The sequence below is a fragment of the Salmo salar genome, chromosome ssa03, assembly GCF_905237065.1.
Source record: "Salmo salar chromosome ssa03, Ssal_v3.1, whole genome shotgun sequence".
Lineage (NCBI taxonomy): Eukaryota > Metazoa > Chordata > Actinopteri > Salmoniformes > Salmonidae > Salmo > Salmo salar.
The window spans coordinates 80,585,104-80,602,991 of record NC_059444.1 but is presented as its reverse complement, the minus strand read 5'-3'; the positions used below and the strand labels follow the sequence as shown (position 1 = coordinate 80,602,991).

The 17,888-nt window shown below is 46.1% G+C and overlaps 1 protein-coding gene across 10 annotated transcripts in view; it reads left to right on the top strand.

Moving 5' to 3' along the window:
• LOC106593146 (TOM1-like protein 2) overlaps positions 1–17,888 on the top strand; it is a 44,454-nt gene that overhangs the window by 11,337 nt on the left and 15,229 nt on the right. For all 10 annotated transcript variants that reach the window (XR_006769247.1, XR_006769248.1, XM_045715560.1 and 7 more), the window contains exons 3-9: positions 4,317–4,395; positions 5,268–5,417; positions 6,089–6,223; positions 10,966–11,151; positions 11,862–11,978; positions 17,169–17,302; positions 17,655–17,697. Coding sequence is in view for 8 of the 10 variants with exons in the window: in XM_045715560.1 (XP_045571516.1) it covers positions 4,317–4,395; positions 5,268–5,417; positions 6,089–6,223; positions 10,966–11,151; positions 11,862–11,978; positions 17,169–17,302; positions 17,655–17,697 (844 nt within the window). In the remaining 2 variants the exon portion in view is untranslated. The remainder of the gene's footprint in view (positions 1–4,316; positions 4,396–5,267; positions 5,418–6,088; positions 6,224–10,965; positions 11,152–11,861; positions 11,979–17,168; positions 17,303–17,654; positions 17,698–17,888) is intronic.

Below are 17,888 nucleotides of genomic sequence, written 5' to 3'. Positions count from 1 at the left end.
GACTGATTGACTGGCTGGGTGACTGATTGACTGGCTGGGTGACTGATTGACTGGCTGGGTGACTGATTGACTGGCTGGCTGGCTGAAAGACGGGCTCACTGGCTGAAAGACGGGCTTACTGGCTGAAAGACGGGCTCACTGGCTGAAAGACGGGCTCACTGGCTGAAAGACGGGCTCACTGGCTGAAAGACGGACTGACTGACTGGCTGAAAGACGGACTGACTGACTGGCTGAAAGGCTGGGTGACTGACTGGCTGAAAGGCTGGGTGACTGACTGGCTGAAAGGCTGGGTGACTGACTGGCTGAAAGGCTGGGTGACTGATTGGCTCACTGGCTGAAAGACGGACAGGCTGGGTGAAAGACGGACAGGCTGGGTGAAAGACGGACAGGCTGGGTGAAAGACGGACAGGCTGGGTGAAAGACGGACAGGCTGGGTGAAAGACGGACAGGCTGGGTGAAAGACGGACAGGCTGGGTGAAAGACGGACAGGCTGGGTGAAAGACGGACAGGCTGGGTGACTGATTGACTGGCTGGGTGACTGATTGACTGGCTGGGTGACTGATTGACTGGCTGGGTGACTGATTGACTGGCCGGGTGACTGATTGACTGGCTGGCTGAAAGACGGACTCACTGGCTGAAAGACGGGCTCACTGGCTGCCTTACTGATTGACTGAACAAGTCACTCGCACAAACCTCTTATCACACTCAAAAATAACATACAAATGATGTGCACAAATACAATACAACTTTATTGTCCATTAGTTATAGTGAACAACAGACATTTGTCTTGTCTCTGCTCTCAAACTCTCTACATGGCACACATCACACATGCAGTTGAGACAAGCACAGGGTCAAGCTGCAGTGCAGTTAGAATGGACTGAGAAAATGTCCTTTTTTACTAATTAGCGTTAACTTTTCTTTGAGTTTAATGAGAGAAAAGTTGTTGTTGACTCTCCTGAAATTGGTTGAGTGCTGTGACCTTTAGGAACAACTGGAGGGATTGAAACCTACAATTCTTTCCTCTTCCCTGACTCATTCTTCTGCTTCCCCTTTCTCTATCTTTTTTCTCTCCCTTTCTGTCTCTCACATTCCTCATGCCCACATACACTCAGGCTTTGGCACACACACACACACACACACACACACACACACACACACACACACACACACACTGAGACTCTCACTCGCAGCCCCAGTCACTCTATTCTGCTTGACTGAACACTGGGGTGTCTTGTGTTCCAGTCACAGTGGTTAACAGGTCCGGTATGACTGTCTACTGGCTAGCTGTCTGAAGTCCTGGGAGAACACTATTTCAGTACAATCCAGGAAAAAAAATGCCCCATGTCTTTTGAGATATCAGTCCCTCGCCTCCATTACAACTTCCACTGCCTACTTGAAGCGTTGTGTAATTTGAGTGTGAAGGCTACCAAGTAACAAATTACTATTGCCTTTGTGTATTGTGGTAGTGTAGGAAGTCAGACATGGTGACAACTGAATGGCATGCAGGCAATCCTCTTTAGGTTCAGACAAGGACATGCATGTGGAAGAAATGCCAGCTAGCTAGACTAATGCCACTTATCAGACAGATTAACATAGACTGCCTACCTGAAACTTCTGGAAGTGGAACTTTTGAGAATGTAACACCCATGCACACCAGTATTCCCTGAGCTCCTCTCTTTCTATAGTCTGTTTGTGTCTGAAGTCTGAAGGCCTCAACTCCCTCCCATTGGAGCCACTAGTGTCAGGGAGAGAACATATCAGTGAGAGACTGACTGTCAGTGAGACTACTGCCTGAGCACTACTCTGTTAATGTTTTATGCACTGCATACACTCAGCTGTGGCTGTCACAGACAGTGATATACACACTCATCTCTCCTCTGAAACTTCACAGAGCTCCAGAGTTCAGAGAGAGGTTCATGGAAGCTCATTACCTCATCTGTAACAGAGAGCTTTCTCTATAAAGATTAGCTTTGATCTTTCTATAGGGCAAACCGATATAAACTTAGCAAAAAAAGAAACGTCCCTTTTTCAGGACCCTGTCCACATAACTTCACAGATCTTCTTTGTAAAGGGTTTAAACACGGTTTCCCATGCTTGTTCAATGAACCATAATCAATTAATGAACATTCACCTGTGGAACGGTTGTTAAGACACTAACAGCTTACAAACGGTAGGCAATTAAGGTCACAGTTATGAAAACGTAGGACACTAAAGAGGCCTTTCTACTGACTCTGAAAAACACCAAAAGAAAGATGCCCCTGCTCATCTGCGTGAACGTGCCTTAGGCATGCTGCAAGGAGGCATGAGGACTGAAGATGTGGCCAGGGCAATAAATTGCAATGTCCGTACTGTGAGACGCCTAAGACAGCGCTACAGGGAGACAGGACGGACAGCTGACTGTCCTCGCAGTGGCAGACCACGTGTAACAACACCTGCACAGGATCGGTACATCCGAACATCACACCTGCGGGACAGGTACAGAATGGCAATAACAACTGCCCGAGTTACACCAGGAATGCACAATCCCTCCATCAGTGCTCAGACTGTCCGCAATAGGCCGAGAGGCTGGACTGAGGGCTTGTAGGCCTGTTGTAAGGCAGGTTCTCACCAGACATCACCGGCGACAACGTCGCCTATGGGCACAAATCCACCATCGCTGGACCAGACAGGACTGGTAAAAAGTGCTCTTCACTGACGAGTCGCGGTTTTTGTCTCACCAGGGGTGATGGTCGGATTCGCGTTTATCGTCGAAGGAATGAGCGTTACACCGGCCTGTACTCTGGAGCGGGATCGATTTGGAGGTGGAGGGTTCGTCATGGTCTGGGGCAGTGTGTCACAGCATCATCGGACTGAGCTTGTTGTCATTGCAGGCAATCTCAATGCTGTGCGTTACAGGGAAGACATCCTCCTCCCTCATGTGGTACCCTTCCTGCAGGCTCATCCTGACATGACCCTCCAGCATGACAATGACACCACGCACAGAACGAGCACTATAGCTGATTTCCTGCTAGACAGGAATGTCAGTATTCTGCCATGGCCAGCGAAGAGCCCAGATCTCAATCCCATTGAGCACGTCTGGGACCAGTTGGATCAGAGGATAAGGGCTAGGGCCATTCCCCCTAGAAATGTCCGGGAACTTGCAGGTGCCTTGGTGGAAGAGTGGGGTAATATCTCACAGCAAGAACTGGCAAATATGGTGCAGTCCATGAGGAGGAGATGAACTGCAGTACTTAATGCAGCTGGTGGCCACACCAGATACTGACTGTTACTTTTGATTTTGACCTCCCCCACTTTGTTCAGGGACACATTATTCCATTTCTGTTAGTCACGTGTCTGTGGAACTTTTTCAGTTTGTCTCAGTTGTTGAATCTTCTGTTCATACAAATATTTACACATGTTAAGTTTGCTGAAAATAAATGCAGTTGACACGAGAGGACGTTTATTTTTTTTGCTGAGTTTACAAGCTCAGATCTGTGGTGATTTTGTTTTTCTAAATGCCCAATGCAGCTGATTTGATCTCAATGTCAAATAATTTATGGGTAAAAATTAAGTACATTACTGTAGTAATAGTTGTTCATTAAAATGGTAAGAAAGAAAAAAATCTATAGCTTTTTTTAGCAAAACTATTTCTCAAGCTAGAATTTTACTAGGACCGTCTGGGAGCTGGTCTGAGAAAGGTCCTAATGGGAGGGGCTTAATGGGAGGGATATATAACCTCAAAACGATCTGTTATTGGATTGGAACTCTCTTTGTTATTGGTCTATTATTGTATACTGCTTAGTGATGTCACCAGGCAAGCCAAAACTCCATCCATGCAAAACCTGCTGATTAGAAGGTCCTATGTAAATGTATATTTCTAACCAGCAATTATAAGGAAATAACACTGATCACATTATTTCAAACTTTTACAGTGTTAGTTTTAACAGCTGTTGTACAATATGATACAAAAACCGGAGTTTTGGCTGCACTGGGCCTTTAATGAAGTGTGTGTGTTTTGACTGCCAGGTAGGTATCAATGTGTGTTTATTGCCCCACGGAGGAAAGATATTTACTGCTAGTTGCCTTGTGACGTCCCACTCCTGAGACCTGCGCACGGCTTCATACAAAATCAACAACGCCACGGCTAAGATGGTTTAGGTCAATAAAAACAAGGGGTTGAGTTGATAGCATGACCAAAGCCCTATGCTAATCCAAGAATGCCATGCATACTTTTACTTTACATTTTAAGATTAGCTGGTTAATCATAGAATGACTTACAGAACGCTAACAGGATCTCTGTGGGCTTAGCTAAGTTTCTATGTGTTGTGTTCCTGCAGGCCTAAAGACGCCATCCGGGCGCTGAAGAAGAGACTGAGTGGGAACAGGAACTACCGGGAGGTGATGCTAGGATTGACGGTGAGACAGGCTCTACTTGGGTTCCCAACGTTGACCCACCTAAATCTTTTCAGATGAACAATAGAGGGTGTGTGGTGTTGAAAAGCCTGAAACATGCAGGTTGCATCACTGATCATGTGTCCAAGTGCATCTGGAGATGTTTTGGAATGTCTTGAGCCCACAATCTGCTACCCAGCGGTAGAACCTGACCATTCAAATCAATGGGATGTATTTTCTAAAGCCCGTTATACGTGGACAGTTGTCACAAAGCGCTGAAGACCCACCATTTGGAAAACACTGGATGAGCACACCAGCAGGGACAGAGAGAGAATCCTTCCAGAGCTAGGCCTAGATCTAAGTGAGGCTTATTGTCTGAACTCCCCCTCATCAACAACCTAGTCTCTGGGAAGAGAAACAGACAAATAGACCTTTCACATTTAGAGCACACTTACCACATTTGCAAACATGTCTGCATGCTTAACTAGGGCAGTGCTATTATCTGTTACACTTGTTCTTCAATCCTGAGCTTCAAAAAGCCACCAACACACGTTCATGAATTAGCTGTCTGCTGTGTCTCACTTCTCCCTCAGGTGATTTCTCAACTATGTTTTTTCTGTCTTCATATTTTATTTTGTTTATGTGGATCTTGATTTTTTTTTTTAGCTGCGTCACAGCTCCTGTATTCTGTGTCAGATGACAGTCAGCTCTTTATCAATATCTTGGCACACTTCTCTTCTTACAGGGAGTTTCTCTCTCTATCATACTTTCTTACTTCCTGATGTTTTCTCTCCTCTCTCAATTTCAATTTAAGGGGCTTTATTGGCATGGGAAACATTGTTTAGATATATCCTTTCTTTCTTTCTGATGTTTTACCTCTATCTTTCCATTTCTAGGTGCTGGAGACGTGTGTAAAGAACTGTGGCCACCGGTTTCACGTCCTCGTGGCTAACCGGGACTTCATTGATGGTGTCCTCGTCAAAATCATCTCCCCTAAAACCAACCCCCCCACCATCGTACAGGACAAAGTCCTGGCTCTGATCCAAGTACAGCACATTATATCGATCTAAGAAACCCCTAGGTACTTTTACATCTGAGAGAAGTGGATAGATATAACAACATGGTGAACATTTCACCAAGCCCATCAGAGAGCAAGGTGGAGCTCCAACCTCCCATCTCTCACGCATTAGACAGAGAGCTGTAAGAGGCCAGGCTGCAGCAGTTAGGAAAACCCTACATCCAAAATGAGTCCAGACACCTCAACAAAAAAACCTCTAAATACAGTGAGAGGAGGAGAGAGGACACCTTGTACCTGAGCAGCTCCAGGCAGGTAACCAGAGACTGAACACACACACACAGGACTGAAGTCAGCAACACAACACCTGGGCCCTCACCATTTGGCCTTCATCTATCCACTCCTCTCACATGTCCACCAGGATGTAACGGCTCGGTGTTGCTTCCGGACCTTATTCTGTGTTTGTCTGTGTGTTGCCAGGCCTGGGCGGATGCCTTCAGGAGTAGTCCTGACCCGGACAGGCCTTTATTCTGTGTTTGTCTGTGTGTTGCCAGGCCTGGGCGGATGCCTTCAGGAGTAGCCCTGACCCGGACAGGCCTTTATTCTGTGTTTGTCTGTGTGTTGCCAGGCCTGGGCGGATGCCTTCAGGAGTAGCCCTGACCCGGACAGGCCTTTATTCTGTGTTTGTCTGTGTGTTGCCAGGCCTGGGCGGATGCCTTCAGGAGTAGTCCTGACCTGACAGGGGTGGTCCATATTTATGAGGAGCTGAAGAGGAAAGGCATCGAGTTCCCCATGGCTGACCTGGATGCTCTGTCACCCATCCACACACCACAGAGGGTGAGACCCAACACACATCCGCACACCACAGAGGGTGAGACCCAACACCCATCCGCACACCACAGAGGGTGAGACCCAACACCCATCCGCACACCACAGGGGGTGAGACCCAACACCCATCCGCACACCACAGAGGGTGAGACCCAACACCCATCCGCACACCACAGGGGTGAGACCCAACACCCATCCGCACACCACAGGGGGTGAGACCCAACACCCATCCGCACACCACAGGGGGTGAGACCCAACACCCATCCGCACACCACAGGGGGTGAGACCCAACACGCATCCACACACCACAGAGGGTGAGACCCAACACCCATCCGCACACCACAGGGGGTGAGACCCAACACGCATCCACACACCACAGGGGGTGAGACCCAACACCACAGGGGGCGAGACCCAACACCACAGGGGGCGAGACCCAACGCGCACTAACTACATGTTGTGTTCTCTCTACAGAGCTCTAACTACATGTTGTGTTCTCTCTACAGAGCTCTAACTACATGTTGTGTTCTCTCTCTCCAGAGCTCTATTAACTAACGACATGTTGTGTTCTCTCTCTACAGAGCTCTACTAACTAACTACATGTTGTGTTCTCTCTCTACAGAGCTCTACTAACTAACTACATGTTGTGTTCTCTCTCTACAGAGCACTACTAACTAACTACATGTTGTGTTCTCTCTCTACAGAGCTCTACACTACATGTTGTGTTCTCTCTCTACAGAGCTCTACTAACTACATGTTGTGTTCTCTCTCTACAGAGCTCTACTAACTACACATGTTGTGTTCTCTCTCTACAGAGCTCTACTAACTAACTACATGTTGTGTTCTCTCTACAGAGCTCTACTAACTAACTACATGTTGTGTTCTCTCTACAGAGCTCTAACTACATGTTGTGTTCTCTCTCTACAGAGCTCTACTAACTAACTACATGTTGTGTTCTCTCTACAGAGAGAGAGTTCAGTAATAAACCAGAGAGAGTGACTAAATCATTCAATATGGTTACTGGGCTATCTGATCATAATTTGACACTTATAGCCAGAAAGCTGTCTAAGAGCAGGTTTAAGCTCTCTACTGTTAGAAAGCCGGATCAACTAAGAATACCTAAGAGTGAATTAAACTATTTTGAAAACGCAATTAAGGGAATTAACTGGAATGATCTCTTGTCCTATACAGATGTGGAAGCTGATAGTGAGGTTTTTCTATCCACAATCCAGGCTACAATAAATGGTTTCCTAAAGAAAATCAAATCCAAACCTGGCCAAAAGAGCACTCTTCCTTGGCTAAATGGAGAAATGTGGAAATTGATGAAAGAACGAGATTATGCTCTAAAAACAGCCCTTAAAATTCAAATTAGAGCATGACAGATGTAGGTTTACCATGTTGAGAAATAAGGTGACGAAAGAAATCAGACAGGCCAAGGCAAACTTTTTTATTAACATAATTGGTGAGGCAAAGGGAAATTCTAAATTGATCTGGGAGAATCTAAAAAAGTTAACAGGGAAAGACCATAGTAACACCGCAAAAAGACTAGTAATCATGGTGAATAACTATCTAACACATGTTGCAGTCGAAATGGCAATAGCCTTCAATTCCTACTTTATTGACTCTGTCGGGGTACTGACACAGAACCCCTCCACTGGTTTATTGGGCTCAGTGCTAGTGAATGATGCTCAACCTGTTTTCATCATAAGGGAGGTTTCTGAGTCAAAGGTGAACAAGGTGATTAGCTCACTAAAGAACTCTAAATCCAAAGATGTGTTTGGGCTGGACTCTACCTTTCTTAAAAACTACAAAGAGTCACTCATTGGCCCCATTACTAAGGTCACCAACACATCTATTGGTCTGGGGGTGTTTCCAAGGGTATGGAAGTCAGCCATAATAACGGCCATCTTTAAATCGGGCGACCCTGCTGACGTGAGTAACTACATGCCCATTAGTATACTACCTGTAGTGTCGAAGGTTGTTGAAAAGTGTGTAGCAGAACAACTGATTTCCCACCTCAACAACAGCCCCTTCACATTACACTCCATGCAGTTTGGCTTCAGAGCGAAACACTCCACAGAAACGGCCAACTGCTTTCTTCTGGAAAATGTGAAGTCCAAGATGGACAAAGGGGGCGTTGTTGGGGCTGTGTTTCTGGACCTAAGGAAGGCTTTCGATACTGTTAACCATGAGATTCTCAACACAAAATTGTCCAAGTTCAACTTTTCCCCTGATGCCTTGAGATGGATGAAATCATACCTTGAAGGCAGAACTCAGTGTGTCAGAGTGAGCAATGAGCTGTCGCCCACTCTTAGCTATGATGTGGGCGTGCCCCAAGGGTCAATACTGGGGCCCCTCCTGTTCAGCCTGTACATTAATGATCTGCCTTCTGTCTGCACTGGGTCTGAAGTTCAAATGTATGGAGATGATACAGTGATATATGTGCATGCAAAGAGCAAACAACAAGCTGCACAAGAACTCACTACTGTAATGGTCCAGGTTACAAAGTGGCTCAGTGACTCGTGTTTGCATCTCAATGTGAAAAAAACAGTTTGCATGTTCTTCACAAAGAGGGCAACAGATACTACTGAGCCAGATGTCTATGTGTCAGGGGAGAAGCTCCAGGTGGTATCTGATTTTAAGTACCTTGGCATCATACTTGATTCCAACCTCTCTTTTAAAAAGCATGTGAAAAGGGTAATTCAAATAACCAAATTCAACCTAGCTAATTTCCGATTTATACGAAATTGTTTGACCACAGAGGTAGCAAGACTGTACTTCAAATCGATGATACTCCCCCACTTAACATGCTGCTTGACTAGTTGGGCCCAAGCTTGCTATACAACATTAAAACCTATTCAGTCTGTCTACAAACAGGCTCTCAAAGTGCTCGATAGGAAGCCCAATAGCCATCATCACTGCTACATCCTCAGAAAGCATGAGCTCCTGAGTTGGGAAAATCTTGTGCAATACACCGACGCATGTCTTGTATTCAAGATCCTAAATGGCCTGGCTCCCCCTCCACTCAGTATTTTTGTTAAACAGAAAACCCAAACATATGGCAGCAGATCCACAAGGTCTGCCATGAGAGGTGACTGTATAGTTCCCTTAAGGAAAAGCACCTTTAGTAAATCCGCTTTCTCTGTGAGAGCGTCCCATGTCTGGAATACACTGCCATCAGACACACATAACTGCACCACATATCACACTTTCACAAAATGCATGAAGACATGGCTAAAGGTCAATCAGATTTGTGAACATAATCACTAGCAGTGTATTGCCACTTTCCATGTTGTCTGTTGTCTGTAGCTTGTGAGGTGTGGAAACACTTTGTTGTTTTTATGGATTTTGTCTTGTTGCTTTTTGTTCTATGTTGCTCTGTCTGTATGCTATGTCTTGCTTGTCCTATGTTGCTCTGCGTGTGCTCACTGCTCAATGATTGTCTATATTGTAATTGTTTTTAATAACCTGCCCAGGGACTGCGGTTGAAAATTAGCCGGCTGGCTAAAACCGGCACTTTTACTGAAACGTTGATTAATGTGCACTGTCCCTGTAAAAATAAAATAAACTCAAACAGAGCTCTAACTACATGTTGTGTTCTCTACAGAGCTCTACTAACTAACTACATGTTGTGTTCTCTCTACAGAGCTCTACTAACTAACTACATGTTGTGTTCTCTCTACAGAGCTCTAACTACATGTTGTGTTCTCTCTACAGAGCTCTACTAACTAACTACATGTTGTGTTCTCTCTACAGAGCTCTAACTACATGTTGTGTTCTCTCTATAGAGCTCTGCTAACTAACTACATGTTGTGTTCTCTCTACAGAGCTCTACTAACTAACTACATGTTGTGTTTTCTCTACAGAGCTCTAACTACATGTTGTGTTCTCTCTACAGAGCTCTACTAACTAACTACATGTTGTGTTCTCTCTACAGAGCTCTACTAACTAACTACATGTTGTGTTCTCTCTACAGAGCTCTACTAACTAACTACATGTTGTGTTCTCTCTACAGAGCTCTGCTAACTAACTACATGTTGTGTTCTCTACAGAGCTCTACTAACTAACTACATGTTGTGTTCTCTCTACAGAGCACTACTAACTAACTACATGTTGTGTTCTCTCTACAGAGCTCTAACTACATGTTGTGTTTTCTCTACAGAGCTCTAAACTACATGTTGTGTTCTCTCTACAGAGCTCTTAAACTACATGTTGTGTTCTCTCTACAGAGCTCTAACTACATGTTGTGTTCTCTCTACAGAGCTCTAACTACATGTTGTGTTCTCTCTACAGAGCTCTACTAACTAACTACATGTTGTGTTCTCTCTACAGAGCTCTAACTACATGTTGTGTTCTCTCTACAGAGCTCTAACTACATGTTGTGTTCTCTCTACAGAGCTCTAACTACATGTTGTGTTCTCTCTACAGAGCTCTACTAACTAACTACATGTTGTGTTTTCTCTACAGAGCTCTACTACTACATGTTGTGTTCTCTCTACAGAGCTCTAACTACATGTTGTGTTCTCTCTACAGAGCTCTACTAACTAACTACATGTTGTGTCTCTCTCTACAGAGCTCTAACTACATGTTGTGTTCTCTCTACAGAGCTCTACTAACTAACTACATGTTGTGTTCTCTCTACAGAGCTCTACTAACTAACTACATGTTGTGTTCTCTCTACAGAGCTCTAACTACATGTTGTGTTCTCTCTACAGAGCTCTACTAACTAACTACATGTTGTGTTCTCTCTACAGGGTCTACCAGAGGTGGACCCAGCTGTACTAAAGTACAAAGCCCCCATCCAGCCCCACGCTGCAGCCACAGCCACCCTCCCCAAGCCTGCAGCCGCCCCGGCTCCGGCCCCTGTCCCCCACACCCCCGTCCTACAGATACCACACATCCCCAACGTACAGGGCCCCATCACCGCCAACCCTGAACAGGTGAGGCTAAAGATGGCCTCTGACGGCTAATGTTAAACTACTGCCAGGGTCATGTTCAATAGGCCCAAAACGGAAAAGAACTCACTGGACGTTGCCCAATAAAAAACCAAGTATCTCCTGTCCTGAGGGTTGCGTCAAAGAACTTGATATGCATAATACGGGAGTGCATCTCACTAATGTTAAGTGGCATCCCCTCTCCTCTCTCCTCTCTTCCCTTCCTCTCCTCTCTTCCCTTCCTCTCCTCTCTTCCCCTACTCTCCTTCAACTGCAGTGGTATGACATGATATGTGAGAACCATACTGTATGGCACTTGTTTTCACTTATCAAGTTCTAATAGGTTAGTGAGGATGAAGGAAAGGATATTAAAAGATTTGAGACGCATCCTGTAGGCCTTGCACAATCTTGGGCCCTGTTTGAAAACTGTCAACATACATCCTTCCTTCCTCCCCTCCTGGGTGTTATCAAATGTTATTGGTCACATACACATGGTTAGCAGATGTTAATGCAAGTGTAGCGAAATGCTTGTTCTTCTAGTTCCGACCATGCAGTAATATCTAACAAGTAATCTAACAATTTCACAACAACTACCTTATACACACTGATCTAACATGTGTAGATGGGCAAAAGCAAGGGTGCCTCCACTTAGCTTTGATCAGATCAGGGAATACTTTCTCACTCTCTGACCCTTGCCGCTTGTGTGTCCTCCTCAGATCGCCCGGCTGCGCAGTGAACTGGACATTGTGAGGGGAAACACCAAAGTGATGTCAGAGATGCTGACTGAGATGGTGCCTGGACAGGAGGACTCCTCGGACCTGGAACTCCTTCAGGTCAGAAAATGGACTACACCCAGCATAGAAATACGATTATAGAACATTGACTTGAATGGGGATGCCCATTCTAGTAATTATATTTCTATAACTCCAGGTCAGATACTACATCCCCCATAGAAATAGAATTACACACCAACATTTTTGAAAAATCCCGGACGACGCTGGGCCAATTGTGCGCCACCCCATGGGTCTCCCGGTCGGCTGCGACAGAGTCTGGACTCTAACCCACAATCTCTAGTGGCCCAGCTAGCACTGCGATGCAGTGCCTTAGACCACTGCGCCACTTGGGAGGCCCTCAGAATTCCACAACATTGACTTGAATGGGGACATTCATTCTAGTAATTCTATTTCTCTGAAGCCCCCTCAGCCTTATCCTACTAAAAATATATCACTGGTCCTAACTGTGGAAGCTTTTCATCATTGAGAATTTGAGACAGCTGTGTACTGCACGCAACATAAAAAAAAAAATTCACACATAGCGCTAGATCTTTATTTTATTTTTTTAAATATTTTTTTTACCCCTAAATACAAGTTTATACCTTCCCTGCCGTAGTCACCCTGCTGTTCAACTGAAATGTGTTGGAACTCATTTAGCCCACTAGGGGGAGTAGTACCACCGTACCACCACTCTAGGGGGAGTAGTACCAGCAATTTAGGGGGAGTAGTACCACCATAGTACCACCACTCTAGGGGGAGTAATACCACCATAGTACCACCACTCTAGGGGGAGTAATACCACCATAGTACCACCACTCTAGGGGGAGTAATACCACCATAGTACCACCACTCGAGGGGGAGTAGTACCACCATAGTACCACCACTCTAGGGGGAGTAATACCACCATAGTACCACCACTCTAGGGGGAGTAATACCACCATAGTACCACCACTCTAGGGGGAGTAATACCACCATAGTACCACCACTCTAGGGGGAGTAATACCACCATAGTACCACCACTCTAGGGGGAGTAATACCACCATAGTACCACCACTCTAGGGGGAGTAATACCACCATAGTACCACCACTCTAGGGGGGAGTAATACCACCATAGTACCACCACTCTAGGGGTAACCACCATAGTACCACCACTCTAGGGGGAGTAATACCACCATAGTACCACCACTCTAGGGGGAGTAATACCACCATAGTACCACCACTCTAGGGGGAGTAATACCACCATAGTACCACCACTCGAGGGGGAGTAGTACCACCATAGTACCACTACTTTAGGGGAAAGGGGGATACCTAGTCAGTTGTACAAGTTGTACCCACCTCTGAATCAGAGAGGTGCGGGGGGGCTGCCTTAATCGACATCCACGTCTTCCGCACCCGGGGAACAGGGGGTTAACTGCCTTGTACCTTTGTACCTTGTCAGCTTGGGGATACAATCCAGCAAACTTTCGGTTACTGGCCCAACGCTCTAACCACTAGGCTACCACCACTCTAGGGGGAGTAGTACCACCATAGTACCATTGTTCTAGGGGGAGTAGTGCCACCGCTCTAGGGGGAGTAGTGCCACCGCTCTAGGGGGAGTAGTGCCACCATAGTACCATTGTTCTAGGGGGAGTAGTACCATTGTTCTAGGGGGAGTAGTACCACTGCTCTAGGGGGAGTAGTACCACTGCTCTAGGGGGAGTAGTACCACCATAGTACCATTGTTCTAGGGGGAGTAGTACCATTGTTCTAGGGGGAGTAGTACCATTGTTCTAGGGGGAGTAGTACCACTGCTCTAGGGGGAGTAGTACCACCTAGTTCTAGGGGGAGTAGTACCATTGTTCTAGGGGGAGTAGTACCACTGCTCTAGGGGGAGTAGTACCACCGCTCTAGGGGGAGTAGTACCACCGCTCTAGGGGGAGTAGTACCACCGCTCTAGGGGGAGTAGTACCACCGCTCTAGGGGGGAGTAGTGCCACCGCTCTAGGGGGAGTAGTGCCACCGCTCTAGGGGGAGTAGTGCCACTGCTCTAGGGGGAGTAGTACCACCATAGTACCATTGTTCTAGGGGAGTAGTACCATTGTTCTAGGGGGAGTAGTACCACTGCTCTAGGGGGAGTAGTACCACTGCTCTAGGGGGAGTAGTACCACCATAGTACCATTGTTCTAGGGGGAGTAGTACCATTGTTCTAGGGGGAGTAGTACCATTGTTCTAGGGGGAGTAGTACCACTGCTCTAGGGGGAGTAGTACCACCATAGTACCATTGTTCTAGGGGGAGTAGTACCATTGTTCTAGGGGGAGTAGTACCACTGCTCTAGGGGGAGTAGTACCACCGCTCTAGGGGGAGTAGTACCACCGCTCTAGGGGGAGTAGTACCACCGCTCTAGGGGGAGTAGTACTACCATAGTACCACCGCTCTAGGGGGAGTAGTGCCACCGCTCTAGGGGGAGTAGTGCCACCGCTCTAGGGGGAGTAGTACCACCATAGTACCACCGCTCTAGGGGGAGTAGTGCCACCGCTCTAGGGGGAGTAGTGCCACCGCTCTAGGGGGAGTAGTGCCACCGCTCTAGGGGGAGTAGTGCCACCGCTCTAGGGGGAGTAGTGCCACCGCTCTAGGGGGAGTAGTGCCACCCTGCTCTAGGGGGAGTAGTGCCACCGCTCTAGGGGGAGTAGTGCCACCGCTCTAGGGGGAGTGGTGCCACCGCTCTAGGGGGGAGTAGTGCCACCGCTCTAGGGGGAGTAGTGCCACCGCTCTAGGGGGAGTAGTGCCACCGCTCTAGGGGGAGTAGTGCCACCGCTCTAGGGGGAGTAGTGCCAGCGCTCTAGGGGGAGTAGTGCCAGCGCTCTAGGGGGAGTAGTACCAGCGCTCTAGGGGGAGTAGTACCACCGCTCTAGGGGGAGTAGTACCACCACTCTAAGGATGAGGAGAGGGGAACAACAAATATTACTCTACTTGCTTAAGTGAGAGTTGGTGATGTTGATGCTGTTGAAAGTAACAAGTAATTAAAAGTAACAAGTAATTAAAGAGCAGCAGTAAAATAACGATAGTGAGACTATATATATATATAGGGGGGTACCGGTACAGAGTCAATGTGCGGGGGCACTGGTTAGTTGAGGTACTGTGTACATGTAGGTAGAGTGACTATGCATAGATGATAACAACAGAGAGTAGCAGAGGTGTAAATGAGGGGGAGGGGCAATGCAAATAGTCTGGGTAGCCATTTGATTAGATGTTCAGGAGTCTTATGGCTTGGGGTAGAAGCTGTTTAGAAACCTCTTGGATCTAGACTTGGTGCTCCAGTACCGCTTGCCGTGCGGTAGCAGAGAGAACAGTCTATGACTAGAGTGGCTGGGGTCTTTGACAATTTTCATGGCCTTCCTCTGACACTGCCTGGTTTAGAGGTCCTGGATGGCAGGAAGCTTGGTCCCAGTGATGCTCTGGGCTGTTCGCACTACCCTCTGTAGTGCTTTGCGGTCGGAGGCTGAGCAGTTGCCATATCAGGCAGTGACTGAGGGTGTGATGGATAGGTATTTGAATCAGGTGACCTTTCCACTGTTTTATGAGGTGACTTTAGGTAATACAGTTAAACTGTGATTCAATAAATAAAAGGTAGGTGTTGTGATTTCTCTTACTAATGTCGTGTCTTTGGGGTACCATTAAACGGAAGATATGTTTATCAATTAGCTCCCTGTAATTATTATCACGCGATTAAACTGATTAATCGTTTAATTGTAATTAACTAGGAGATCGGGGCACCAAGGAGAATATTCAGATTACAAAGCTATAATTTTCCTAATATAACTTTCCTGTACTATAATATTATATTCTATTATAGTATAGGCAGATTATCTTCTAGTTTAATTGGTGTATTTTACCTCTAGTCCAGTCTCATACCAAACGTCGTAAATTGTTGTATCTGCACGAACCCAGTCTTTACTAAAATCATCCATACATCAATTGTCTTAAAATCATTTATTTACTACACTAAGTAATTAACAGAAAAACATACAGTCATTATCGTCACAAAGGATTGGTATCGGAATGTGCCCTACTGGCTGAACAGGCAGGTCGGCCTGTTGAACAATGGATCATAAAAGGTCGGCTGAGAAGTTACACAGGGTTCATTAATATTAACAATTGACAATTGAAGGCTCACTCATTCGGGAACAATTGCAATCAATATATATTTACGCTCAGTGTGTCGTTCTGATTCTTGTTGGAGAGTAGTTCTGTTGGGGAGTTTTGTCCGCTTTCTCTCTCTCTCTCTCTCTCGGTTAGAATGGATCTTTCAGAGCGACATTCATTAATGTCGTCATCGAATGGTTGGTTCGTTGGTCTTCGCGTTCAATGATATAATTTACTTAGCTGCAGACTAATAATTAATATCAAAGACTTGTTCTTATTCTGTCAGTATCGATAGTCTAAAAGTTAACCACGTGGTATGGTTCACTTTCAGTAGAGGAATTAGATGGTAGAACCTATGTGGCCACGGAGTGTAGGCCTGGTCTGGGGAAATGTAAATCCGGGGGTGTTTTATAGTGCCCATAGAACAGCTTGTCAAATGACGCCTGGTCCTGTATGGGTCCCTGGGGGCGTGCCTATGACTGAGTTAGATTTGGTTACAGAAATACAATTCTATCACATTACATCAGTACATAGCATCTCAATGTCTTACAAAAGCTTTATCCTTATTAATACATTCCATACACCCATATGATGTAAGTCTTAAACTGAGTCTATTATATAAACAGTTTTATGGTAATATGGCTATATTGTCTCTTCTGAGTATCACAAAATGGTACCAAGCGGATCAGTTCGTAGCTGGATTCTTCACCAATCTTCCATACCTTCTCCAGAACACAAAATGTCGCTTGGCTTTCCAATTCTATGAGTTGAAAGAATTTCCTGTGTCTCTCTATGGGCCCTGTGGCCAGAGACTCTCCTGGAATTTTAGAGTTTTTACGACCCTTTACACACAGGGTGGATTGTGTGCAAAAGGGAGGGGTCAACTGTCCTCCCTGTACCAAAGGAGGCCAACGTCATGACACTAAGTAACACAACTGAGTCTAATGATGGACATGTATGGCTACTGGCTGGCTAGAGACCTGTTTTAGAGAATTCTAGTCTTCCACCTTCCGAGTGACAGACTCACCTTTCCATCAGTGATGCCCTGTCCTCACCCTGTGTCTATGTCCTCACCCTGTGTCTATGTCCTCACCCTGTGTGTGTGTGTGTGTGTGTGTGTGTGTGTAGGAGCTGAACAGGACGTGCAGGGCCATGCAGCAGCGGGTGGTGGAGCTGATCTCCCGGGTCTCCAACGAGGAGGTGACAGAGGAGCTGCTGCACGTCAACGACGACCTCAACAACATCTTCCTACGATACGAGAGGTAACGCACAGACATGGGCAAGACAATACACACACACACAATTAGGCTTACTTGACTTCTTATGCTTCCAGCTACACAAAGTCCACTGGTGAACAAGGATATCTGCTGTGACATGATGTTGCATGTAGAACACATTTTCCCAGCAGGTCCTACCTACAAGAGCAAAGTTAAACATCTTAGTTCTCAGGGGACCTATCTGGAGCATACACTTCTATTAAACATTCCATGGTCTCAAAAAGTCAAAGCGTTCCTTTCATGTTGTTTTATAGATGACAGAAATGTAAATGTATGATTGATGCCAATGCCTACGTGTTCTTTACATGGAACTCTGAGGACTTGTGGTGTGTTGCAGGTATGAGAGGTACCGGTTGGGTAGAGCAGCACAGAATAACGGGGTGAGTTATCTCACTGATCTATACTTCTATGATCAACTCAACAGGAGTGGATATACATGTTACTATCTGTCACTTTGTTGTGATTACCACAGCACTTACTTTACGCTGACACTCCAACACACACACACACACATCACATGTACACACAGGCACACTGTGGCCACACACACACACTTCCATATTTCCACACT